The 26,662-nt window shown below is 51.0% G+C and overlaps 1 protein-coding gene across 2 annotated transcripts in view; it reads left to right on the top strand.

Moving 5' to 3' along the window:
• The window catches only part of CEMIP (cell migration inducing hyaluronidase 1), a 160,606-nt gene extending 134,272 nt beyond the window's left edge, over positions 1-26,334 (top strand). For both annotated transcript variants that reach the window (XM_061158852.1, XM_061158851.1), the window contains 11 exons: positions 746-781; positions 862-1,017; positions 4,367-4,547; positions 5,819-6,034; positions 10,995-11,206; positions 12,392-12,577; positions 15,943-16,147; positions 16,333-16,419; positions 17,339-17,496; positions 21,177-21,277; positions 23,401-26,334. In XM_061158852.1, the coding sequence (XP_061014835.1) occupies positions 746-781; positions 862-1,017; positions 4,367-4,547; positions 5,819-6,034; positions 10,995-11,206; positions 12,392-12,577; positions 15,943-16,147; positions 16,333-16,419; positions 17,339-17,496; positions 21,177-21,277; positions 23,401-23,528 (1,666 nt within the window). In that variant the 3' untranslated portion in view covers positions 23,529-26,334. The remainder of the gene's footprint in view (positions 1-745; positions 782-861; positions 1,018-4,366; positions 4,548-5,818; positions 6,035-10,994; positions 11,207-12,391; positions 12,578-15,942; positions 16,148-16,332; positions 16,420-17,338; positions 17,497-21,176; positions 21,278-23,400) is intronic.
• Positions 26,335-26,662: the final 328 nt, after the last annotated feature.

Consider the following 26,662-nt stretch of genomic DNA (forward strand, 5'->3'; position numbering starts at 1 on the left):
AATAGCAGCACATCAGACTCCAAGCCCAGAGGAAGAAGACACGGACCCCGAGCTCTGATTGAAGGTCCCCGTGGACAGCTATGGCCACACTGGACAAGAACCAGAGGGACAGGCAGCTGAGTTGGGGTTTTCTCTAAAGGAGAAGTGGAAAATGTCCTCCTGGTCTGCCTTTGTTGTTAAAAGCGAGAGACCATGGACTTGCCTGGTGTTCCAGGGGTTACGACTCTGCCTTGCAATGCATGGGACATGGCATTGATCCCTGGTCAGGGAACTAAGATCCCACATGCCGCTTGGCAAAATAAAAGGGACACCAGAAACTATACATGGGAAATAAATGTATTTCCCCATTTTATTGTGATTGATTTAAAGGAGACATGGGCTTCCCTGGTGGCGCTAGTGGTAATGAACCCACCTGCCAAAGCAGGAGACTTTAGAGATGCACATTTGATCCCTAGGTCAGAAAGGTCCCCTGAAGGAGGGCATGGCTACCCACTCAAGTATTCTTGCCTGCAGAATCCCATGGACCTAGGAGGCCAGCAGGCTGCAGTCCATGGAGTCACAAAGAGTCGGATATAACTGAGCATATGAACACACACACACATCCAGAGGAGGAGGAATTACAGTGAGGACTTCACTGAAAATGCTCATGTGGGACATTGAACAGGCTTAGATGCATGATAGCTCCTCTCTTTTATGTGTGTTAAGTCTGAGATGCTCTTGTCTGACTGTCTGCTCTTGTCCCCAGGTTTGCTGACAATGGCATCGGCCTGACCTTGGCCAGGTAAGAGCAGTGGTCATTGCCCCTGACCCCTGTGGGATGCTGTCTCCAGACATCTCATCTCAGACACCTTCTCTCTGCAGTGGTGGAACCTTCCCCTATGATGATGGCTCTAAGCAGGAGATCAAGAACAGCTTGTTTGTCGGCGAGAGTGGCAACGTTGGCACAGAGATGATGGACAACAGGATCTGGGGTCCCGGTGGCTTGGACCACAGTGGAAGGACCCTCCCCATAGGCCAGTAGGTTTGCAAGCGCGGCAGCTTCCTTGTTCTGCCTGTTGTTGTTCAGTCATGAAGTTGTGTCCGATTCTTTGCAACCTCATGTACTACAGCACGCCAGGCTCTCTTATCCTTCCCTATCTCCTGGAGTTTGCTCAGATTCACATCCATTGAGTTGGTGATGCCATCCAACCACCTCATTCTCTGTTGCCCCCTTCTCCTTCTGCCTTCAATCTTTCCCAACATCAGGGTCTTTTTCCAGTGAATCAGTTCATCATGTCAGGTGGCCAAAGTATTGCAGCTTCAGCATCAGTTCTTCCAATGAATATTCAGGGTTGATTTCCTTTAAGATTGACTGATTTGATCTCCCTGCTGTCCAAGGGACTTGTGGCTTAACCTAAATGACAGCAGTGGAAGGAAAGATGCTAGTATGTGATCTCTACCTGTTGACTGTGAATTCCTCTGTCCTCTACTGGTCAGAGAAATCATGGAAACAATTGCAATTAACCAGCAGAGGGGTGAAATCTAGAATGAGAGAGAGAGAAGTAAAAAAACTGTTGAAAGGGAGTCAACAGCAGGGCACAGCTGTCAAAACATATAATGTGGTTCTGAGCCACGTCATGGGAATTTAGTGTCCAGGATGGGTGACCCTGGCTTCTTTTCTCCTTGGACAGCCCACTCACTTGGAGCATCTCACCCACCCCTGAGAGAGGTGTGAGGATAGTCAGCCCTAAGCACTTGAAGGGGAGTAACCCAGAGGGCCATACAGCCCAGAGTCACGTCACATAGAGATGGGGATCTTCAAGCAGAAGATGGGACCAGACTTGGGGGAATAGCACGGGAGATGCTGTCACACAACCTGTCATGCACTTAGAAGATGAAACTCACCCTATGTGTGCCTAAGGGTCAGAATCGGTTTTGTGCGGGAAAGAATTTTCTAGCCATCAGCTCTGTTAAACAGCAGAGTAGCACAGCTGTCCTGGGGAGGGGGTCAGAGGCTCTCTATCGCTGGATGATAACCAGGTGGTGGAGCGGCGGGGGGGCGGTGGTGACTTGGAGAGGTGATGAGCTAGCAGAGCAGAAGGACTTGCTTAATTCCTCAGAAAGCTGCAGGCTGAGTCAGCGGTGAGAATGGTGTTTCTGCTCAGACGTGAAATCAAGCCAGAGAGGAAGCCGCTGAGCCACAAGCAGCAGAGGGCTAAGATCAACCCTTCCTACCCTGCCCCCAAGCCTTCTTCTCTTTCTCAGGAATTTATCCTTCCTGCTCCTACAGGTGGGACCCAGGCCTAAGCCCCCAGCCCTAGAGGGATGGACATCTTTGTAAAGATTGTGAGGACAGACCCACAGTCTCCTTGGGCAAGAGTGATCTAGAAGCCCTTGTTTCTCTCTAGCCTAAGAGATGTAGCAATCCCTTCAGATCATTTTTTTGATCTGAAGTTATTTGAGTTTACACACTGAGGGTTCCCAGCCTCCCAGGGCCAGAATGTCATGATGACTTCCAGAGGTGAGTTTGTTTATGGAGGCCTGACAGCTTGGTCAGACTTGGGCAGGTTCCTCCAACTACGTTTGAGAGCAGGAGCCCAGGACTGTGCGAACCGAATTGTGGGGGATCCCTCCTGTATAGGCCTGGGTTGGGGTCCCAGCGTAGAGTAAGCTCACAGTTTAAATATAGAGCTAGTCAGAATGGGCTGCCCCTAAAGTACCTTAAATGGAAAAATGCACGGAGCTGCTCCATGAGAACACGATTCAAGGCAATGACATTAATCAATTACAAACAGAAAGATACAGAAATTCCAGAAGTCCTTGGCAGACAGTGTCCTGAAGCCGTGTTGCCAAGACTGGCATGACCAGGCCCTTCCTTGGGGGAACATGTCTGGATGAGGGGAGCCCAGCTCTGCAGATGGGGACAGCTGAAATATGGCCTCTCCGCATGGACAAACACCCTTTTCTGCTTTGTTTTCCTTCCTTCTGCCCTTCCTTCTTTATGTTTACCATGGAAAGAGAGGGTCCTGGCCCAAAGTAGTTATTGCTGTTGTTTAGTCACTCTGTCATGTCCAACTCTTTGCAGCCCCATGGACTGTAGCCCACCAGCCTCCTCTTTCCATGGGATTTCTCAGACAAGAATACTGGAGTGTGTTGCCATTCCCTTCTCCAGGGGATCTTTCCCTCCGAGGGCTCGAACCCATGTCTCCTGCATTGGCATGTGGATTTTTTACCACTGAGCCACCAGGGAAGACCCCCTGAAGTAGAGATACCAGTAAAAACATAAAAATCAGGCTTGAAGAATGAACAAGTCTAGATTCAGGGCCAGGCCCAAGATGGATCAGCTCAGCCATCACAAGCCTGTGTTTTCCACACCCTGTTCAGGAGTCTATGGCAAAGGAGAGTGGCATCTTGTGTCCCCCTGCTGGACCTGAGGCAGAATTTCTGAGTCACTAGTTCTCCCACAGCCTCTCCTACCTCCAGCTCCAAGCCTTTTGCCTCTTACTCCATCTTCCCCTACCTCCTGGACACTAGGGCTTTCTTGAGGTCCTCTGCCAATTCACAGGCTTGCCCTCCCCGTGGGTCCTGCCCTCTCTTCTAAGGGTGCTGGAAACATCACATTGAAGTTACTCTTCCATTTCACTATCACCTTCCATTCTGTGCCCTCCCTCTCCCTTGTTTCCCAAACCCAGCACGCTGTCTGTCAAAAGGCTTACTCACAGAGAGGAAACTCATCTGGGTCTTAATCTAGTTAAATTGTTATAGCAACTAAGACTAAGGGGATAATGACTAATGGCTGTACTCTCCCAAGGGACATGATATTAATGTTGGCACTCTCCAAGAATATTCACCATATTTATCTGATGACTCTTGATAGGATGGAAAGATTTGGGGAAATGTCTGTGCAGAACATCCCCCAAACCTCAAGCCAACAATTAGACATCCATCCATCCATCTAATAGTTTATCCAGCAATCATTTATTCTTGTGTACTGGTGGCTCATCAGTAAAGAATCTGCCTGGCAATGCAGGAGATGTGGGTTCCATGCTTGGGTCAGGAAGATCGCATGGAGAAGAGAATGGCTCCTTACTCCAGTACTCTTGCCTGGAGAATCCCATGGACAGAGGAGCCTGGCGACCTATATAGTCCATGGGGTCATAAAGAGTCGGATACAACTGAGCACAGATGCATGCATACTGTGCCCGTAAATGCTTTCTTAGTGAATGAATTAATGAATCAATCATGTTATGTTATAGGGGCAGTTTTGGGAGGTGGAGTAGGAATGAGGAATGATTTACCCATCATTACCATCCACCTTGGAGGGTGCAAAAACCATGGCGGCACCACATGGCCATCACCCTGACAGCTGACTCCCTTCACTCCACAGGAATTTTCCCATCCGAGGCATTCAGTTCTATGACGGCCCCATCAACATCCAGAACTGCACTTTTCGCAAGTTCGCAGCCCTGGAGGGCCGGCACACCAGCGCCCTGGCCTTCCGTCTGAACAATGCCTGGCAGAGCTGCCCCCACAACAACGTTACCAATATTGCCTTTGAGGATGTCCCGGTGAGTGGGCCTCCCCCCTGACCCTGGGCGGGCTCCCAGCAAACCCAGACTCGGCCAGTGATTCACGAGTCCCTGGGGGCCTGGAGTCTGAGCCATTGCCACCACCACAGGGGTTGAACATCCTCCTCCAAGCAGGTCAGGCCATGTCTCAGGTCTGTCTGCAGCCAAACTGGAAAAGTACAAGCGGAGGTTGCCCCACAGGTCAAGTCTGGGTGAATGCCCGCCTGCCCTCAGCCTGCTCAAAACCCACCCAGCCTTGGCAGGAACTTTCCGCTGCCCTCAGAGTTCTGAAGCTGTGTTCCTCCAAGGTTCTTGGGTTCAACCTCTGGAGTCTGGTGACTGGGCCGCTTCAGTTGGCACAATTAATCTGAAAAACAAAAAACACAAAAAAACAGCAGTTTCCGAAGGAATCTTTGCAGAAGAAGCTCTGTTTAATCTCTCCCGGAGACTGAAACATAAACAGGGCCCTCCTGGCCCTGGACGGCAGCAAATTAGGAGCCAGGGGTGAGGTGGTCAGGATGGAGGGCTACCCCTGAGACGGGCAGGTCCAGGACTCCGGGTACATTTTCTCTGGGTTACAGCATTCCCAGACCTCTCCCCCTCCTCCTTCTGCTCCTGCCCTTTGCCGGTCTGCCCAGTTCCTGGCAGCTGAGGGAAAAGATGTGAAACTCAAGTTACTTAATTTCTTTACTCAGGCCACTGGAGGCCTGAAAGAGGTCAGTCATGGAACTCTCCAAGGGCTCATGTTGAAAGACTGCCTTCCTACAACAGTGTACACTCACACACACACTCACCCACACACACTCACATACACATCCTCGCCTCACACATATCCACCTGACGTGTGTATGTGTTTGTTATATGTATGTAATACTTTCTCATGCAAACACTCTCCACCACCTCAATCTCATCTCCTCTCTGTCTCCGTCACACACACACTCCTCTGCCCACCTCCCTGCCCCCTGCAGTCTTTTGAGCCACGCACGTGTCATAGTATTCTCTGGGGTTGCACACAGCAGCCAGCCCTCCAGTGAGTAGAAGCCAAAACTGCATGCTGGGCCTGGGGGTCGAAGCACAGCAGACGTCTGGTTGTCTTTCTGGCTCCGTCTGAAGGGTCAGCCATGTGGTTTCCTGCACTGCCCTGGAGCCTCTCTGCTTTGGCTTGTTGGTAGCATCAGCAGAAATCAGGAACTTCACCCTGGCCCGCCGATGGCCACTACTCCCCACCCTCTACCTTCTGGTCCAGCCTCACTTTCCTGGTTTCTGTTTAGATTACTTCCAGAGTTTTCTTCGGGGAGCCCGGGCCCTGGTTCAACCAGCTGGACATGGACGGGGATAAGACGTCGGTGTTCCATGATGTGGATGGCTCCGTGTCCGAGTACCCCGGCTCCTACCTCACCAAGAATGACAACTGGCTGGTCCGGCACCCAGACTGCATCAACGTTCCGGACTGGAGAGGCGCCATCTGCAGCGGGCGCTACGCACAGGTGAGTGGGGATGCGGGGTGCGCCTCCTCAGGGTCACTGTCATCTACTCGTGGGATGAGCATTGAGCCAGGCCAGAAAGAGACATGGGCTTCTTCTCTTTGAAAAAATCATTTTATTTATTTATTTGTTTTTGGCTGTGCTGGGTCTCTGTTGCTGTACACAGCTCTTCTCTAGTTGCGGCAAGCAGGGGCTGCTCTCTAGCTGGGGTGCCCAGGCTTCTCATTACGGTGGCTTCTCTTGTTGCGGAGCACGGGCTCCAGAGTGCAGGCTTCAGTGGTTGTGGCGCACAGGCTTAGTTCTTCCGGGATATTCCCAGACCAGGGATCAAACCCGTGTGCCCTGCGTTGGCAGGCAGATTCTTTACCACTGAGCCACCAGGAAAGCCCCATAGGCTTCTTCTATATCTTGTTTAAAAATTTTATCAGAGTACAGTCACTTTACAGTGTCGTCTTAGCTTCTGACATATAGCAGAGTGAGTCACTGTACGTATACACATATCCCCTCTTTTTTAGATTTTCTTCCCATTTTAGTCACTACAGAGCATGAAATAGAGCCCCCTGTGCTTACAGTAGGTTCTCATTAGTTATCTATTTTATACATAGTCTCAATAGTTATCTATTTTATACATAGTGTATATATGTCAATCCCACTCTCCCAATTCATCACCAAAAAATCTACAAACAATAAATGCTGAAGAGGGTATGGAGAAAAGGGAACCCTCTTGCTCTGTTGGTGGGAATGTAAATTGGTACAGCCACTACAGAGAACAGTATGGAGGTTCCTCAAAAAACTAAAAATAGAACTACTGTATGATGCAGAAGTCCCACTCCTGGGCATATAAGTGGAGAAAACCAGAATTCAAAAAGATACATGCACCCCAGTATTCATTGCAGCACTATTTACAGTAGTCAGGACATGGAAGCAATCTAAGTGTCCACCAACAGAGGAATGGATAAAGAAGATGTGGTACATATACACAATTAAAGAATACTCAGTCATAAAGAGGAATGAAATTGTGCCATTCTTTATTCATTTTTTCTCCCCACCCAATAGGATTTTCAAAAAGCCCAAGTGAAAACACTTTGTAAGCAGAGGTCAGGCTCCTGGACTTACTGTGTGACCTTGGGCAAGTTATCTAAACTCCTGAAGCCTCTGTTTTCTTATATGTAAAATCAGGATAATAGTTGAACTCTCTTAGTGAGCATGTAAGTGCCTCACCAGTCCTCTCCACCAGAAATATAATACAGGCACATGAGCTCAAATGTTCCAGGAGTTACGTTAAAAAGGAAAAGTAAATGAGTAAAATCTATTCTAATAATAGACTCTATTTAACTCAATATATTCAAAATGCTATCATCTCAACATGTAATCAGCATAAAAAATGATTAATGAGGCATTTTACATTCATTTTTTTTTCCTGCCCCAAGTCTTCAAAATTCTCTGCATATTTTATGCTTGTAGCCCATTCAGTTTGCATTCAAATTTTCTACAGTTGAAGTCAAAGCTAGTCCTACCAAAACAATAAAGCTGTGTTTCAGGGAAAACTCTCTTATACCACTTTTGAAATTTAAATTAATTAAAGTGAAATTTAAAATCTGGGGCCTCAGCCACACTGCCCACATTTCCAGCGCCCAGTGGCCACATGGGCAGCAGACAAGGAAAGTGCTGGTAGTGTGAAAATATCGGTGACTACATTGATGTTATGCGGAGGAATAACCAGGACTGGATGAGCAGAAGGAACGAGTCCCCACGGAAACAAAGTGCTGTAAGATGAGGAGGGTGGTAAGCCTGGGGGCCCCAGTGGGGGTAGGAACACGTAGGAGTGAGGAAGTCTTCACCACCACCCCACAGGCAGGCAGTTATCACCACTGTGGACGTCAGCACCCAGGGTGGGCGTTAGAAGAGAGCTAAGGGGGGACTTCCTAGAGGTCCGGTGGTGAACAATCTGCACTCTCACTGCTAAGGGCCAGGGTTCATTCCCTGGTCGGGGAACTAACATCAAAAAAGAAAGAAACGAGAAGTGCTAAAGGTGATAAGGTGGCTTGACATCCGGGGAGAGACAGGGCAGGGAGCTAGGGAAAGGGCCATGGTGGGGCGAGGGGCCCCGGAGGCAGGGCTGTGCTGGGAACAGATGCCTGCAGAGGCAGGAGGGGCTGGCGTCAGCAGGAGAAGGACACAGAGGAAGAAGGGGCCAGGATCAGGGAGGTCCAGGGCGTTTCTTTCCGCAGTAGAAGGGGAAGTGATGCACTGAAGGAGTAGAGAGTGGGCCTGAGCTGGGGTCTGCAGAGAGCGATCAGGCTGGAAAGAGGTGCCGCAGAGACTGGGAAATGCTGACAGAGGCATGTGGAAGGAGTGTCAGGCCATGCTACAAACCCAGTGGAGACGGCTAATAGAGCCTGGAGGGGCACCCCGCTCCCCACTGCGAGACTTCCTCAGGCCCACCCCAGCGCCCTGCAGGGGAGGCGGACCAGTGGAATGGTCCAGGCTGAGGGGCTGCTGCATGTGTGGGCAGGACAAGGGATCTGACACTCCGGGAGTGAGCAGGTGATGTCATGGTCCAGGGCAGCTCAGAAGGGAAGTGTGGTCGGAAGGGAGCTGATGGACGGGAGTTATGACCCACATAATTAAAGGGTGACCAGGCCCTTAGGCCTTGCAGCCACACTCTGAAAGTGAGAGTATCCCTGATTCAGGGCCGAGACATCCCGTGTGGAGGGAGCCTTGATCTTGAGCTTCCTTCCCACCCTTTCTTCCCGATACGTTGCTCATCTTCTGTGGAAAAGGGCTGACCGAGCTTGGAGGTTATCGGAATTCACTACTGGTTAATTACTATTAATATTCTCCTTTCCAGAGAGGGTGGGATGCATTGAGACAGTAGCATTGAAACATATACGCTACCATATGTAAAAGAGATAGCCAGTGGGAATTTGCAGTTTCGTGCAGGGAGCTCAACCCGGTACTCTGTGACAACCTAGAGGGGGAGGGGTGGGCTGGGACACGGGAGGGAGGTTTAAGAGAGGGGACATACATATACCTGTGGCTGATCCATATTGATGTATGACAGAAACCATCACAATATCATAAAGCAATTATCCTCCAATTAAAAATAAATTAAAAACATAAAAGGATGGGAAAAGAACATGTAAACACTAAAAAATAATAATGATAATATCCTTCCTCCACTTTACAGCTTACCACAGGCTTTAAGATGCAATACCTTTAAACGCTTAGACTCATGGCCACTCTGTTAGGGCAGGGTTGAAGTTCCTCTTCCCATTTTACATGTGATACAAGCAGAAAGGAAGAGAACTCCTTCTTTCCAAAGGCACAACGTTACTGAATCTTGATGTGATGTTTCCTCTTGGCCACAGAGCCATAGGGATGTCACCTGATGGACATGGGACAGATCCTAAAACAGGACACGGTGTTTTATTTTATTTCTTGGCTGTACTGGATCTTTGTCGCAGCATGCAGTCTTTCTCTGGTTGTGCACAGGGGCTTCTCTAGTTGCAGAGCACGGGCTCTAGAGCATGAAGGTTGGGTAGCTGTGGGGCACTGGCTTAGTTGTTTTCTGCCATGTGGAATTTTATTTCCCCAATAGGGGATCAGACCTGTATCATCTGCATTGGAAGGTAGATTCTTAGCCACTGGGCCACCAGGGGAGTTCTGGATGTGGTGTTGTTTGTTTTTTAATGGGTTTTTAAAGTTGAAGTATATAGTTGATTTGGGGGTCTTCTCAGGTGGCTCAGGGAAAAGGAATGGCAACCCACTCCAGTATTCTTGCCTGGGGTATCCCATGGACAGAGGAGCCTGGTGGGCTACAGTCCATACGGTCGTGACAGTCAGATACAACTTAATGACTAAACCACTACCACCCACCAGGGGGCTCAGTGATTAAAAAAATATATATATATTCCTGCCAGTGCAGGAGACTCGGGTTCAATCCCTGGATCGGGAAGATCCCCTGGAGAAGGAAATAGCAACGTACTCCAGTATTCTTGCCTGGGAAATCCCATGGACAGAGGAGCCTGGTGGGCTACAGTCCATGGGGTCACAAAAGAGTTCGACACAACTTAGCGACTAAACAATAGCACAGTTGATTTACAAGGTTGTGCCAATCTCTGCTGTAAAGTGACTCAGTTATACTCATATATACTTTCTTTTTAGGTTCTCTTTTCCATTATGGTTTATCACAGGCTATTGAATCTAGTTTCCTGGGCTATACATGGGGACCCTCTTGTTTATCCATTCTAAATATCATAGTTTGCATCTATCAACCCTAGACTTCCAATGCATCCTTCTCCCTCCTCCCTCCCCCTTTTGGCAGCCACAAGTCTGTTCTCTATCAGGACGTGGTGTTTTAAAACCAAGGGTAACTCCTTTAAACCAAGTAGTCAGGCTTTTCTGTCCCTTGGACTCAGCAGCTAACAGTCTTGCTTGCATGTTTGCCTCGGAAATGAGACACCATTGGTCAACCGATGTGTACCGATAGCCACAGGGACTGGCCACTCGAGCCAGACACCGAGGATGAGAGGGAGAAGTCGGCCACAGGCCAGGCTCTTTCTCAAATGCAGACAGGACAGTAGCTGGTTACAGGGGAGTTGCTTCTGCAGCAGAAGTGTGAAAATCCTCTCTCCCCTCCTCCTCCTTCCTGACCCCCCTGACTTTCCTCCCAATTTGCTCTCTGACAATTAAGCAGACACTCCCCAAGTTCCCACTGGTTTCCCCTCAACAGAGCACTTTTTTGAAGATGAACGGAGAGGGTTGACTGGCTGGGGCCGCATTCATCAGCAGAAAGAGATGCCCCCTTATTTGGCCTTCTCTCATTCAAGCTTTCTAAAAAGGGCTCTGTGAAGAGCAAGTGCTTGTGAAAGTGTACTCTGTGCTCAGATGTTAACCAGACGCTCCCAGGATGACCCCTTGTAATTGCCCCGTTGTATGTTTCCTTTTTGGGCTCTAAAAGATGTACATTCAGGCCTACAAGACCAGTAATCTGCGGATGAAGATCATCAAGAATGACTTCCCCAACCACCCTCTCTACCTGGAGGGGGCCCTGACCAGGAGCACGCATTACCAGCAGTACCAGCCAGTCATCACCCTGCAGAAGGGCTACACCATCCACTGGGACCAGACTGCTCCCTCTGAGCTCACCATCTGGCTCATCAACTTCAACAAGTGAGTGGGGGCCTCATAGGAGCAAGGTGACCTGGGGACAGCTGCCCTGGCCCCACTCAAAGCTGTGGTGATAACAGGGACTCGTTTCAAAGTCCTGGGCTTACTGCTCACAGAATCCCAGGCTAGCCCACATCACCCCTGCACCTAGAGGACTTGACGTCACCTAGTGGTTAAAAGGCAGAAGACCCGGCTGAGGCCCTGTTCCGGGCGTGGATGACCTTGCACAGGGTGTCTGACCCTCACAGACTCAGTTCTTTTTTCATCTAGGAGACGAGCCTACATAGTGTTACTTTGCAGAGTTGTAGTGAGGATGGAGTGTGAGAGTGTACGGCAGGCGTTTCACCAAGAACCTAGCCTTACAAAGTGCTCGATATATGGCAAAAATCTCTGGCATTCCCATTTTACAGAGAGAGATGAGACTCTGCATGGTGAAGGGGTGAAGCTGAGGGCATCTGGAGAGGGCTTCATGTATTTGTTTATATCATGTATCTTCTGTGCATGAACATCATTAACTTGGCACAGTATTCCCGTGAGACAGACATTTATCAGATGCAGAAAAGAAGACCCAGAGAGATGAGATGGGCCCCACAATCAGGCTGAACCAGGAAGGGGCTGAATCCAGATCTTTCAGACCCTGGTTTTTTTACTCCAGCCCTACTGAAGTGAAAAAGTGAAAGGGTTAGTCAATGAGTCTTGTCCGACCCTTTGCAACCCGCTGGACTGTGGCCCAGCAGGCTCCTCTGTCCATGGAATTCTCCGGGCAAGAATACTGGAGTGGGTGGCCATTCCCTTCTCCAGGGAATCTTCTTGACCCAGTGATTGAACCCAGGCCTCCTGCATTGCAGGCAGATTCTTTACCATCTGAGCCACTAGGTAAGCTCCTAGCCCTGTTGAAAGAAGGTCTTTTTATTTTTCCTAGCCAATGTTTCACATAGAACACACAGTGCAGACCCTGGGGACACCTCACTGACCCACTGCCATCATCCATTCCAGTCATCATTTCTCCCTCTGTCCTTGAACACTGTGTGACCCAATCATGACCAACAGTTCTTTCAAAACTCCGCACTGAAAAGTGGGCATGCCGTTCGATGGAGAATGCGTGGGTCTTTGTCCAGTGCACACCGAAGAGGCCCCATGACTGGGACATCCTTACTCGTCACCTGATGACTGTGCTTCCCATTCTAGGGGCGACTGGATCCGAGTGGGGCTCTGCTACCCCCGGGGCACCACCTTCTCCATCCTCTCGGACGTCCACAATCGCCTGCTGAAGCAGACGTCCAAGACGGGCATCTTCGTGAAGACCTCGCAGATGGACAAAGTGGAGCAGAGCCATCCTGGCCGCAGCCATTACTACTGGGACGAGGACTCGGGGTGAGGAGCCCTCTCAGGCTGTCCCCCAGCCTTCTCAGCAATCCCAGGCCCACTGTGCAGTGGGAGACCTAATACCCTTTGGCAGGCACTTCTGAGCTCAGGTGAATTGTACCATCCCCCGCGGACATTGTTTCTAAAGCTTTGGGAGGAAAATAAGCACGCTCTTAATATACACATGGGTTGTAGGGAATCCACCTATTTTAGGAGAAACAATGGGAAAGCAGTGAATCTTAGAACTGAGAAAATGTAGCACATGACCTCAACTCCTTACATGCCAATCGGAGCCGATGATATCATCCTTGAGTCAGAAATAAGCAGAGAAGGCATAGGGTGAATTGTAACTACTTGTTCAGAGAATCTAGCATGAACTCAGCACAGCTGGTTTTGAGCACATACCTCTTTGTACCTCCACATCCTCCCCTTTCTGCTGAACTGCACTAGGTCCTATTCAGTAAGGACATCATGGGGACAGAGTCTCTGTTCCTGGAGACGGAGCTAGGAGGTCACCTTCCCTAGAGAGAGAGTTTTACTCTGACATCTTAAGAATGCTGACATGTCTGCAGAGCGATGAGCCTGTTGTTAGCCAACTCTCCAGGGACTAAGGGCAAAGGATTGTTTCATGGCCATTTTTCCATTCTTTTTAAAAAATTAAAAAAAATATATTTTTATTTATTTATTTGGCCACTCTGGGTCTTAGTTGCGGCTCATGGCATCTTTAGTTGAGACATGTGAACTCTTAGTTGCAGCATGTGGGATCTAGTTCTCTGACCAGAAGGGATTGAACCCAGGCCCCTTGCACTGGGAGCCAAGAGTCTTAGTCACTGGACCATCAGGGAAATTGCTCCACTTTTTTTTCCATTCTTGAATTGAAATCAATGGTAAGGAAACAGAGGATGCTTAGAAATATCTATAAAGATAGGGCGTTATCAATTTGATTAAAGGGAAATTCATATTTGAAAATCAGAAGTGTAAGTAAAAATGTTGGGGTCTGGAGAAGCAGCATAGAGCACCCCTTCCCCACGTCAGTTCTAAACCAGTGGTGGGGCAAACAGGACAACAGATGAAGAGGGACTGTCTCACTGATGACAGAGCTATTGGTGAGCAGAGCTTCCCAGTACTGGGTGCCTCTAGCCAGCCTTAGGCTACTTATTTCATGAGGGCAGCCATACAATGACACTGAAACCAGCGTTGTGATTTATAAGTAGCCCTGAATGAGCCGTCACGCAATGCTGGAGCCGTTTTTCTATAAGCTTTGAAAGGGCACCTAATTTTTTTTGTTAATTCTTACCTGAAAACTCTTCATTTGACCATATGATTTTTGAAAAACAAAATAGCACACCAAGATAAAAGATGAAACAAGAGTTCGAATAACTCAGCTATGAAGCTTGTAGTCCAGTGGAGGAGAAAAGCTTGCCTAGGGAAACCTGGCGATGACAGTAGACTCATCTGATGTCCCATGGGAAAGCCTGTTTTTCCAGAAGTCAGCATACTGTCTTTGATATTCTGATGCCTATGCCAAAATATTAAAGGAAAGCATCCCATATTCATATGACTGTGGTATTTGTGAATAAAACTCATTCCTTTTTGATACCCGTGGAGATTATAGCATGGTCTTTAGGGTTTAGGACCTGGGTAATGTTCATGCCTGCAGTAATATATGAAGATAATGAACACCATAGGAAATAACTTCCAAGTGACGTGTAAATAGTAAGGAAAAACTTCCCTGATGGCTGAGTGGTTAAGAATCTGCCTAGCAATGCAAGAGACTTGGGTTCAATCCCTGGGTCAGGAAGATCACCTGGAGAAGGAAATGGCAACCCACTCCAGTATTCTTGCCTCGGAAATCCCATGGATAGAGGAGACTGGTGGGCTACAGTCCTTGGAGCCACAAAGAGTTGGACACAACTTAGTGACTAAACAACAACAGGGTACACGGGGAGCAGACCAGAGCCTCCCCCCATCCCACCCCATTGGCTGACCTATATACCCACACCCAGCAGTCAAATGAGTCACTCTACTTTCCCCGGGAAGACGTCAGTGAGGGGACAGGATGGGCCCAGGAGTGTTTAGAAAAATCCCTCTATATGAAAACTGCTGCTAAGTCACTTCAGTTGTGTCTGACTCTGTGTGACCCCATAGACAGCAGCCCATCAGGCTCCCCTGTCCCTGGGATTCTCCAGGAAAGAACACTGGAGTGGGTTGCCATTTCCTTCTCCAAAGCATGAAAGTGAAAAGTGAAAGTGAAGTCGCTCAGTCTTGTCCGACTCTTAGCCACCCCATGGACCACAGCCTACCAGGCTCCTCCCTCCATGGGATTTTCCAGGCAAGAGTACTGGAGTGGGATGCCATTGCCTTCTCCGATATGAAAACTAGAGAAGGAATTAAATATCCCTCATACAACAGCAGAAACTATTATGATTTAAAAAATGTAAACAAGGTGAAGTCTTTATCGCACCATCTATGCATAACATCTTCTTTTAGAATCATGAGAATTGCTTTGTTCCAGAGGTGTGAATTTTTCAAATGGAAACTGCCACTAAGCAAGTTGAACCTTTTTTGATCAAAAATTTTTTTAATTTACGATTTTCCCCTTAGAGCAGATTCTGCTGCTTAATTTACCCTTTTTATTGGTTGCTTAGCTCATCACTATACCTATTGATTATCACACTGGGCTTTAACTCAGTGACAGCCTCAGGGATGAACTGGGTTGTAGGATGCTTGTTTCCTGTGTAGAAAGCCAAACTCTTAGGCTTTTTGAATTCTTAGGCTGTTTTCCATGATCTTTCTGCCTGACAAGTGTGTTACACTTTCTTACATTCTGAGCACCTGCCGTCGATGGCTACCTTCTATTCTGCTATGGCCTAGGACACCCAATAACCAGCTTGTTATAACTGGAGAAGTGTCAGGTTAGGAAGCCAGAGAGCTTTCTCCTCACCAGGCACAGGGTGGGGATAAAATGCCAGCTCTGCCCCTTTGGTGCTGTGTGGTCCTGGCAAGTCGCTTCACTTCTCTGAGCCACTGAGATGTGAGAAATGGGGATGATAACAGTGCTTGCCGGACTAGATTGTCTGAGGGTTAAAAGAGATAATATGTCCGTTGATGTCATGTGCCTAGCATAGCATAGAGTAGGTGCTCGGAAAATGAAAATTGTCATTATTAGCTTTTTCCTCAATGCATTTTTTTTTCATTTCTCCAACCATGTACAACCTTGTGGACGTGGCGGGGGTGGGGGGTCCTCCTCCATTCTCTGGGGCCCACTGGGTCTAGTACTGTGGCCAGCACAGAGTGCAGAGCCAGAGGGAGGGTGGGGGGAGGAGGAAGATGTGGATACCAAAGGGAACCACCCGCTCTGCTCCTGTATGCAGGCTGCTTTTCCTGAAGCTGAAAGCTCAGAACGAGAGAGAGAAGTTTGCCTTCTGTTCTGTGAAGGGCTGCGAGAGGATAAAGATTAAAGCTCTGATCCCAAAGAACGCAGGCATCAGCGACTGCGCGGCCACGGCCTACCCCAAGTTCACGGAGAAGGCCATCGTGGATGTGCCCATGCCCAAGAAGCTCTTCGGTTCTCTGCTGGTGAGTGGCCGACGGCCAGCCGAGCCCCAAGCCCCTCAGGGTCCTCTCCGGACCTCTGCTCCCCTCCTCAAACCCTTTCCCATGGCTGATGGGTTACAGGGAAGTGAGGGGGCCAACCAGCCCTCAAGCTGGACGCTGGACCTCCGAAACCTGACACCCACCCTTGGTTTTTGTTTTCTCTCCAGAAGACAAAGGACCACTTCCTGGAGGTGAAGATGGAGAGTGCCAAACAGCGCTTCTTCCACCTGCTGAACGACCTGGCGTACATCCAAGTAAGCCACCGTCCCCCTGCCCGGGGCATCTCTGCTCACTGAGACCTGCTGTCAGGACCTAGGGCTGTGGTCGCCAGTGACTGCCAAGCAGGTGGCTGCAGACAACAGAAGCGTGTCCCCGTGCAGTTCACAAGCTGGATGCCCAGCACCACGGGGCTGGCAGGGTGGTCTCCTCCTGCAGGTGCTGAGGGCAAGTCCTTCCCTGGCCTTCTCCAGCTTCTCTGGCCACCAGCAGCCCTGGACGCCCCCATCCCAGCTCACAGCTGTGTCCCCCAACCTCCGCCCCTGTCCTCATGTGATCGTCTGCCCCATGTAACTGAGTTTCAGATTGCCCTCTTCCTTGTCCTTATAAGGACATTCGCCTTTGGATTTAGGGCCCATCCAAAATCCAGGATGACCTCATCTTGAGATCGTTAACTTAATTCCATCTGCAAAGGCCCTTGCTCCAAATACTCACTCCCAAAGGTTGCAGTAAACGTGTCTTTTGGGGGGAGGCCATTCCAGGTGGCTCAGTGGTAAAGAACCTGCCTCCCAATGCAGGAGACACAGGTTCGATCCCTGGGTTGGGAAGATCCCCTAGAGGAGGAAATGACAACCCACTCCAGTATTCCCACTCTTGTCTGGGAAATCCCATGGCAGAGGAGCCTGGTGGGCTACAGTCCATGTAGTCGTGAAGAGTCAGACATGACTGAATGACTGAGCATGCACACAAACACACACACACATCCTCCAGCCACTACACAGGGCTGCAGGAACTGACTGAAGTGGGTCTTATGCTTTGAACAGCTGCACTGGCACCCTCTGCCTTCAGAGCCTACATGGGACCCATGTGGGCAGGAGAGCCTCAGGGCTCTGATGCCTTCCAGACCCCCCCAGCCCCCGCCTCCACATCACACTCTGTATTGCCTGTCGTCTGCAGGTGGATGGGAAGAAGTACCCCAGCGTGGAAGACGGCATCCAGGTGGTGGTGATTGACGGGAGGCACGGGCAGGTGCGGAACCACACTGGCTTCAGGAGCGCCGTCCTGCAGGGCATCCCCTGGCAGCTCTTCAATTATGTGGCGACCATCCCCGACAAGTGAGTCTGGCCGACGCCCCCTCCCTGTCCCTGGGGCCTGCAATCACAGTCCAGGCTGAGGAAGCTTAGGGAGCCTCCAGGCACTGCCCACGGCTTCTTAGGTGGCTCATTGGTAAAGAATCCGCCTGGCAATGCAGGAGACTTGGGTTCACTTCTTGGGTCAGGAAGATCCCCTGGAGAAGAAAATGGCAATCCAGTCCAGTATTCTTGCCTGGAGAATTCCATGGACAGATGAGCCTGGCGGGCTACAGTCCATGGGGTTGCAAACAGTCAGACAAAACTGAGCGACTAAACAATAACAGCAGTCTGCCCATCCATGATGGGAGCTGGCCAGGAAGCCTCTCTACCTGGTGCCTCTCAGATGGGAGCCCGGGGCCACTGTGAATGTAGGTCAGGCCAAGTCTACCAGCTACACATGGGAATCCTGCCCCGGCCCTCCGCCCCCACCCAGCACACTCTCCCAGCGTGAGCTCATCCTCCCCCGCACTCTTGCTGCAATCCAAGTGTTGGTGGCTGCCAAGCGTCTCCAGCCCCCGTCTCCCTCCTAAATGCCAGATATTTTTATCCAACAGTCACTTGGACTCTGCCACCCAAATGTCCCCTATGGAACTGAATTCTCATCATTTTTTTTAATCCCCTAAATCAGACACCCCTCTTTGCCACTTTTTGGTGAAACTGTCATCTCCCTTCCAAGCAACTAGCTACACCAGAGTCCAGGCATCACATTTGGTTCCGGTCTTTCTTTCGTTTTGACATCACCACACTCAGTAACCACACCTGTCGACTCCACCTGCATCGTGGCTCCCCTGCTCATTATCCCATGACATCCTCTCCATCGCCTCCAAACAGTCTGCCACCCACACTGTCAGCTGTGACCCAACAGACTCCCTTGCCCAGCCTCCCCCACTTGAATCCATCCACCATACTGAGGGGAAGTGGTGTTGAGCTTCTTAAACACAGGTGTCCTCTGTCCCCTTTCCTAGGAGTAATTTCCCTGCCACTTTCCAAATCTAGCTCACACATCACCTGTTTGGTGAGGTCTCTTCTGATCCAATCCAAAGCTTCTACTGCCCCCAGAGAGGACCAGTGGATGTATCTGCTTCCTCATCTAGGGTCTGGATTTTTATTTTTTAAAGGCTTTTATTTTATATTAAGTGTTGTGATAGTTTCAGATGGACAGCCAAGGGACTGAGCCACACAGATACATGTATCCACTCTCCCCCAAACTCCCCTCCCATCTGGGCTGCCACATAACTTTGAGCAGAGTTCCATGTGCTGTACAGTAGGTCTTGGCTGGTTATTCATTTTAAATACAGCAGTACGGGGATCATATCCAACTCGTGCTTTCATTTCTGATATAATGGAGAATTCACTCCAAAGCCACAACCTGGACTAGCAGGCAGTCTAAGTGCTTCATGTACCTGTCACCCAGGAGGTGCTTGGAAAATATTTACTAATGAAAACAAATGTGCTTCCCAGATGCTATATGAGGGCCTGACTTGAATTGGACGCTGTGTGAGATTCCAAAGACAGGGGTGGTGCTTGACCACCTTTGGTCATGAGCTTCTTCAGCACCATGTCTTCACGTGCAGATTCATAATGAAGCAGGAGATTAGCTGATTTGGGGGAAAAGAGGATCATCTAGAGATTTTTAGTTTTCGTGCCTTTTGGGGCCAGAGGACTTTTCCTGGAAATAAAATAAGATGCAGAAGCGCAGAATAAGAAACGGAAATTCAGGAACTTCCCTGGTGGTCCGAGTGGTTAAGAATCTGCCTTGCAATGCAGAAGATGAGGCTTTGATCCCTGATCAGGAACTGAGGTGCTGCCGAGCAAATAAGCTCCAGTGCGTTGCAACTACTGAGCCCAAGCTAATTAAAAAAAAAAAAAAGTAAGAAGCTGAAATGCAGAGCTGCTCTGTTGAAAACCAGGGGTGAGAGGCGTGGGGCCTCCCCATCCAGGGCTCCTCTCAGCCCACGCTGCAGCGCCAGTGCCCCTTGCTGGGGACAGCCCTCACCAAGTACCTGCTATGAAGCATGCCCTGGGTTGGCACTGGGTACCCAGGCAAGAACCGGGTACCCCTAGACCTCAGGGAGAGAGGCAGGGCTTGAAGGAGTAACGCAAGGCAGGTCCTTCCCCACTGTCCCCACAGGTCCCAGCCAGGTGGCCCCACTTTCTCACCCCATCCACGGGGCTGCCCCAGCCCCAGGACCCCAGGGAAAGGAGGAGGCAACTGCTCCCACCAGAACCTTCCAGGATGGCTTCTGGGGGCTGCCTCTGTCAGCACCCCTTGGGAACTTCGTGTTGACAGGGGTGGGGGCTCAGTGGGCATGAGAAGCTCAGGCCAGGCAGAGAGGGGCCCCTGAAGACTGCAGGCTGCTTCCAGTGCTGCCAGGAGGCCAGGGCACATGAGTAGCTCCGTCCGTCTCCCACCCCATTCCCAGAGGGCATGCTCTTCATTTGAGTCCAGCCCAGCAAGCAGGCTTAGCTGAGCCAAAGGGGTGTTAGCTTCGTTTCTGAATGGGAGTGACGGGACAGTCTCCTGGGAACAGAGCCTGAATCCAGAATCCAGAGTCAAGGGTGTTGGCAACTCACTGCCCCCCTCCTCCCCAGCCCCTCTGTGATCCAGAGGAGCCGGGGTGGCCCAGCTCCCCTCCTCTCTGCTCTTCCCACACACGAGCTCTCTATATTTTGATAGCTCTCTTTTTGCTCCCTATGGGACACGTATGGGGGTAACAACGGCTTCCAGAGTCCTATACGGTTTTTCCATGTCTGGACTGCGGTCTGTGGTTACAGGATTCCTCTGAGAGGAAAACTAGAAGCCCCAGTGGGCCTTTGCCCCTGTTTCTGTTCCTGGGGGAGGTGTACATTTCCTGCCGTCCGGCCCAGCAGGCTGCATGGACCCCCACGATGGCCGTTCTCCAGCACGTTGGCCTGCTTGCACCCAGGCCAGGGGACTAGAGATCTCAGCTCCTCAGCAGGACTCTTGCAAGTCGAGATCTTCAGTCTGGGCAGCCCCAGGCCTGCTCCTCCTCCCCCCAGGCATGGCTCCCCTTCGGCAGGTCATCCTAGCTATTGGCTTGGCGAGAGAATTCATTCAGGTTTTTCCATTCTTTTTGTTCAACCCAGTGCTTAGTAACCACGTGCCTCCATCTCCCTATTTGTAGCATGGAACAGTCACACTGTCCCACCTGAGTGGAGATGAGGGGGCATGAACTTGAGGGGTTAACCCTCTCCTGAGCTCAGGGTGACTCAACACTCTGCTTCCTCCATCACCACATTTCCATCGGGTCCTACACAATCCTTGTACCTTCAGGTTAAGAGATGTACACTGAGGTTGTTTGTATGCCGGGCTCTGGCATGGGTGCTGGTCCCCGATGGTGGGCGGTGTGTGCCAGCTCTGTCCTCTTCGGGGACAGTCATGGAGCAGCAGTGAGCTGAGAGCAGGCTCAGAGAGATCACCGGCACCAACTGCAGCCAGACGTGTGGGAGGGTGTTCAGGATGTCGGTCATCACATGGAAAGAGCCGGTCAGCTCGGCACACAATCCTGCTCTCCCTGGTCCCTGGCAGGGCTCTGGGTACTGCTGACTCAAGTCCCACCAGCCACCATGCAGCATCCCTGCCCGGGAACCCCTTACCCCACTTTGTGGTCCAGTCCTCTCATCTGTCCTTTCTGGTTCAGTTCCATAGTTCTCATGGCATCAAAGGGAAGATACATCTCCAGAGGCCCATGGACCAGAGTGCTGGAAAAACTCGGGGCAGACAAGGGGCTCAAACTGAAAGGTAAGGGTTCTTGCACTGACCCTGAGTCTGGATGCCTGGGCCTCCTGCTGAGGCCAGACCACTTCCGCCCACTCCTGGTGTAACATCAGATCTTCAACACAACCAGCAGTCCACAGTTGTGCAGGGCAAGAGGCTACCTGGTCACTGTCCCTGCCCTGCAGCAATGCCATTCTAGCATGTGATCAGACACCCGAAGGAAATCGACAGAGTCACTTACTCAGCGACTCAGCAAGTGGCCCTTTTTATCCACAAAAGTATCAGCAGAAAGGGCTTCCCCGGTGGCTCAGTATAAAGAACCCACCTGCCAATGCAGGAGACATGAGTTCCATCCCTGGGTCAGGAAGATCCCCTGGAGGAGGAAATGGCAACCCACTCCAGTATTCTTGCCTGGAAAATTCCATGGACAGAGGAGCCTGGTGAGATACGGTCCATGGGGTCGCAGAGAGTCGGACACGACTTAGCGAATGAAAAACAACAATCCACAGAAAAGGGCCTCAGTGTGACCCTCCTGTCTCAGTTCCTGCTACCTGGATCAGCCAGAGTCACTGCTTCTGCCCCAGCTTTCCTGCCAATGGCCAGCATTTGTACAGTCCTTTGTAGCTGGCAAAGCTCTCATTTGAGAATATATGTGGCTTGTCCAACGTCACACAGCTCTTCTGCCATAAAGCCTGGCACAGACCCCTCGGGGAGGAAGCCAACCAGGACAAAAATGTCAGCATTTCATCACCATCATCACAGACTGTGTGATGAGAGAGTCCTTGGGGAGGGTTGAGAAAGGAGGTCGAGCAACCTTCCTGATAATAATGTCCACTATATTGGGTTGGCCAAAATGTTCATTTGGGTTTTCCATATGATGTTATAGAACATCGTATTTGTTTCTGGTTTTGTTTTTTTAAAACAGAAAACATGAACGAACTTTTTGGCCAACCCAATAGTTATCATGTAAATGCCCAGCCTTGTGCTTTTCTGAACATCCTATCAAGATCTGTTATTCATTAATAACCTGCATGACAGGTACTGTGATTTCCAGTTAAGGTAGAGCCACTTGAGAATTAGTCATTTAAGATTAAAATTTGGATCCTGATCTTCTAACTCAAAGCCAGCCATCCTTAGCAGCCAGGCCATCCTGACTGCAAAACACATCAAAGCTAGCAGCCTGTCATATGGGAAGCTTATCCCAGGCCTCTTGCAGAAAAAATTCAGTAACAATGAAAGTCCTTCCGATGAGCCAAAAGAGAACACAAGGAGAAGAGAAGCGTCTTCCCCAGCCCAGTACTGGAAGCATCTAGGGGGCCTGTGTGCCTTAAATTAGGACCCTGGGACTTCCCCAGTGGTCTAGTGGTTAAGAATCTGCCTTCCAATACCAGGGGCACAGGTTCAATCCCTGGTCAGGGAACAAAGATCCCACATGCTAGATGACTGGGCCAAAAAAAAAAAAAATCAATTACTTAAGACCCTGTTGTCAAAAATCGATGAACATAAAGGTGACGTTGTTCGGTCAAAGGACACTTTCCCAGGGGTGATGCATGTGTACGGCCTACCAGACGAGGCCATTCCCCAGTGTCAACGTGGATACCCACATCCTCGAACAGGGCCGAGCTCTGAGCTGTGGGACAGAGGGCCCTGCGTGGGGCTTGGGATTCCAGAGCTCTGGCCAAGCCACACCATCTGCTCAGGGCCCCCGGGGCAAATTTCTCCGCTGCCCAGAACTTCCTTCTAAAGCCACAGAGTATTGGAGCTGGGGCAGAGATCTTGTAGTTGAATGCCATTACTTGACAGATGGGGACACAGGGCTTCAGAGAGGAGCAGGCTCTTGCTGCTAATTGTAGGGTCAGCTTGATGGTGACTGGTTTCTTTGGAGGGTCCCCTGCATAGAGCAGAGCCAGAACTCCACACAGGTGGCTGGAGGCTCAGGTGAGACCCTGTGTGCCCCATCCAGGCCAATGCCAGGCACCATTGGTAACATGGCACAAAGCTCTTCCCGGGGAGACACAGTCCATTGCGGCTGGACGAGGGGGTGCCTGGTGGGGGCCAGGGAATGGCAGTGGGAAACACCAGAAGGCAGAGGATACATGGCCATTTTCTCGTGAAGTTTCTGCTTACGTGACTTTACTGCTTTGCAGAGAAAATGGTATTCGTCGGCTTCAAAGGCAGCTTCCGGCCCACCTGGGTGACCCTGGACACTGAGGACCACCATGCCAAAATCTTCCAAGTGGTGCCCATCCCGGTGGTGAGGAAGAAGAAGCTGTGAGGACCGCCACCACCCCGTGTGCCCCCACAGTGGACTCTCACACTGGAATCTGGGCGGCGGCCCGGGGCGGGGAGGCTGGTTCCCACAGCCCCGGCCTGGCAGCTGCCCGGGAAGGCCACGTGTCAGCCCCGACGGGCCAGGGGGAGGCTTCTGAGCCCCCTGGTGCTGCCGCCTGCCCCACTCAAGTGTCCACCTGCAGCCCCAGGGCCCTGTGGGCTGATGCTGCAAACCTCCTCCCTGCAGCGTCCCGGGCGTCTCCCTACCTGTGCCTCTGCGGTGGGGGCTGTGGGGACCACACGGAGCCCTGGGCTCTACTGGAAAAAAGGTCCCTTTGGCAGGAGTTCTGCTCCAGCTGGGAGGCAGCCTGGGAGTGGGAGGGTAGGGTCACTCACAGATCTCCATGCTCTCCAGCACGATGTTAGGGTGGGAGGTGCAGGAAGAATCCTCATTCCTGCAAGCGGGACCCGACCTCCACCGGGTTCAGAGCTCGGGTGTAGACAGAGCTCGGGTGTAGACAGAGCTCACCGAGATGGAGCCAGCTGTCCTCGGGGAGGATGAGCCTGCCTCCGGAGGAGGTCAGCCTCTCAGGAGACTTGGCGCCCAGGCTGGGAGTTGGACTAGGTGACTTTTAAAGGCCCTTTCAGTTCTGAGAGCCCAGAAGTCTGTGGCTTCTCACGTTGTGCCCGGAGTCCAGTGGCAGGCAAGAACATTCTTCTCAGCCGACATCCATGATGCTGGGTGCTCCGGGCAGACAGGATGGAGGCATGAGAAGCAAGGCCCAGGGCGAGGGGCTCGGCTGTCTGGCCCAACAGGCGGTCAGCGTAAGTGCCTTCTGATGCTAGGGGGAGAAAGCTGAGAGGGCTCAAATGGGGGCCGTGCCAGTTCCCAGGAGGGAAAGAAAGGGTTTATGTGCTTGGGTGGGTCTGGAAGCTTCTTGCAGGAGAGGCCCTGGGCTCATAGGGATGAAGGGCAGGGGGCTCATGGGTGGCAGGGATGGGGCAGCCTCTGGAGTGTTCAGAGGCTGAGCCCTTCCTGCCGAAGCTGGATGACTTCAAGGTGGCCCATTGCCCTGGACATGTTGGCCCACCCATAGCGGAGAAGCATGCGTCAGAGGGAGGGCTGGTGGGCCCCTGACACCCAGAGTGTGGGCCAGCCAGCCCCACCCACAACTCCAACAGAGGCTGGAGTCAAGTCGAGAAAGGTGGGCTCCTCCATGGGGGGCCCATCTGCTCCCCCGAGAAGCTCTCACACCTCAGGGTGCCTGGGCTTTCGGAGCCAGAAAGGGCCTTAGGAGACACCTAGTCCAAAGCCTTGGTTGTATAGACGGGATGATGAGACCCCAAGAAGGGGAAGAACCACATGGCCACAGCGGGGCCAGGATGGGAGCCCCCACTCCCCACACTCACTGCCACACCACGCTGCCTCAACTGCCGGCCGGAGGTGCCAGGCGCTCCTGAAGGACAAGCCCCCTTGAAGGGAGAAAAGATGAGACCAGAAAGGACCGTTTCTGCCCCGGCCCCCTCACCGTGCACACAAGGGCGCCCCCCTGTGGGCTCTGGAGGCCCTGCAGCCTCCACCTGGCTCAAACTTACCTGCCCTCCCGAGGGGAGCCCCGCTGCCGCAATAACTGCCCTGGTGCTACCTGCGTCTGCAGGTCCGCAGGCGCGCCCAGCAGACAGTGTCAGGCCACCCTGACACATCTTTGGGGAGCTGACAAGGTGGCTCTCCGGGGTCCGTCCACCCCAGGCCCTCTTGGAGAACTGCCCACCTTGGAGAGCCAGGAGAGCTCTGGAAAAGGAAAACTCTGTCTGTGGTTTATACTCTCTCGTGAGACCCCAGGGTCGCTCTGGGTCTCATGATGACCACGTCTGTCCCCTCTCCTGCCCCAACCACAAACTACGTCCCTTCTTGTACCCGTCTGTTCAGCTGCACCCAGTGAGGCTCAGCCTTAAGTCCACCCCCCCTCCCAGGGTGAGCCAGTTGCCAAAGAGGTTTTTCCCACTAAACAAGTCTTTCAGCTGCTAGGGGGTGACGGTGGGACTCTGCCTTTAAGGACACGGCAGCTTCAGAGGCCTGAGTCCCTGGAGGGACCTCTTCCAGGAAGATCAGAGGCCGTGGGGAGGAGAGTTCAGATGACCTCATGTTCTTCTCGTCTACAGTCCTGTTGAGTTTTCCTAAACTCTTAATGCAAGGGTCTCACACTGTGAACCACTTAGGGTGCGATCACTTCCGATGGCCAGGAATGTTAACTGTCTTTGGTTCAGTTCATGGAAAGAAAATATCTATTTGAAAATCCTCAGAGTTGTACATTTGTCAAACAGCACAGGATCTGTGCATATAACGTTCCTTCCAAAACCATTCACCAAGAGCCCCTGTCTGGGCATGTTCTTGGTAGCACAAATTTTCTTACTGCTTAGAAAATTGTTCCTGTTGTTCTTTCTGTTTGGAAGCCTCAAGATGACTTAGGCCTTTTAAAAAAAAACAAAACACTCCTCTGAAATGCTTGTCTTTTTCCTGTTGCCGAATTAGCTGGTCCTTTTTCGGGAATTAGATGTATAGTGTGTTTTGTATGTAAACATTTCTCGTAGGCGTCACTATGAACAAAGATATATTTTCTATTTATTTATTCTATTATGCACTTCGAGAAGTTGTTGTCAGAGAAATGAAGAATCGTCTTAAATGTCTTATTTGGGTATGTCCTTTGGACCGCTTGTAAGGGGTGTACCCAGGGCCTTCTGCTTGCAGCAGACACTGGCTCTGGTTTGGAAAATCTTGCTGTACTGTAGTAAACGTAAAAAAGATGTCATCCACCTGACTGCTTGTTTATTTTCCATTAAAGTGGGTCTCACCTTAAGCCAGAGAGCTGCGGAAAATAAGACAGGAAATTACCCTTTGCCGCTGGCCGCTCATTTCCAAGGGCCAGTCATGTGTCATACCTCATCCTGTCCACAAGGGGGCGCTGAGGACAGCAGATGGAGAAGGTCCTAGAAGAGGAAAGCGGTCATTCATGTGGCCAGCACATCCATGCTGGACTGTGTCCTCCTTACTCCCAAGCATCAGAAAGCTGTCAAGGCAGCACCCTCCCTGGGGGAAAGCCAGAGGTTAGTGGAGTCTGGACTTGAAGCAAGACTGTT

Source organism: Dama dama, chromosome 13, assembly GCF_033118175.1.
Source record: "Dama dama isolate Ldn47 chromosome 13, ASM3311817v1, whole genome shotgun sequence".
Classification (NCBI taxonomy): domain Eukaryota; kingdom Metazoa; phylum Chordata; class Mammalia; order Artiodactyla; family Cervidae; genus Dama; species Dama dama.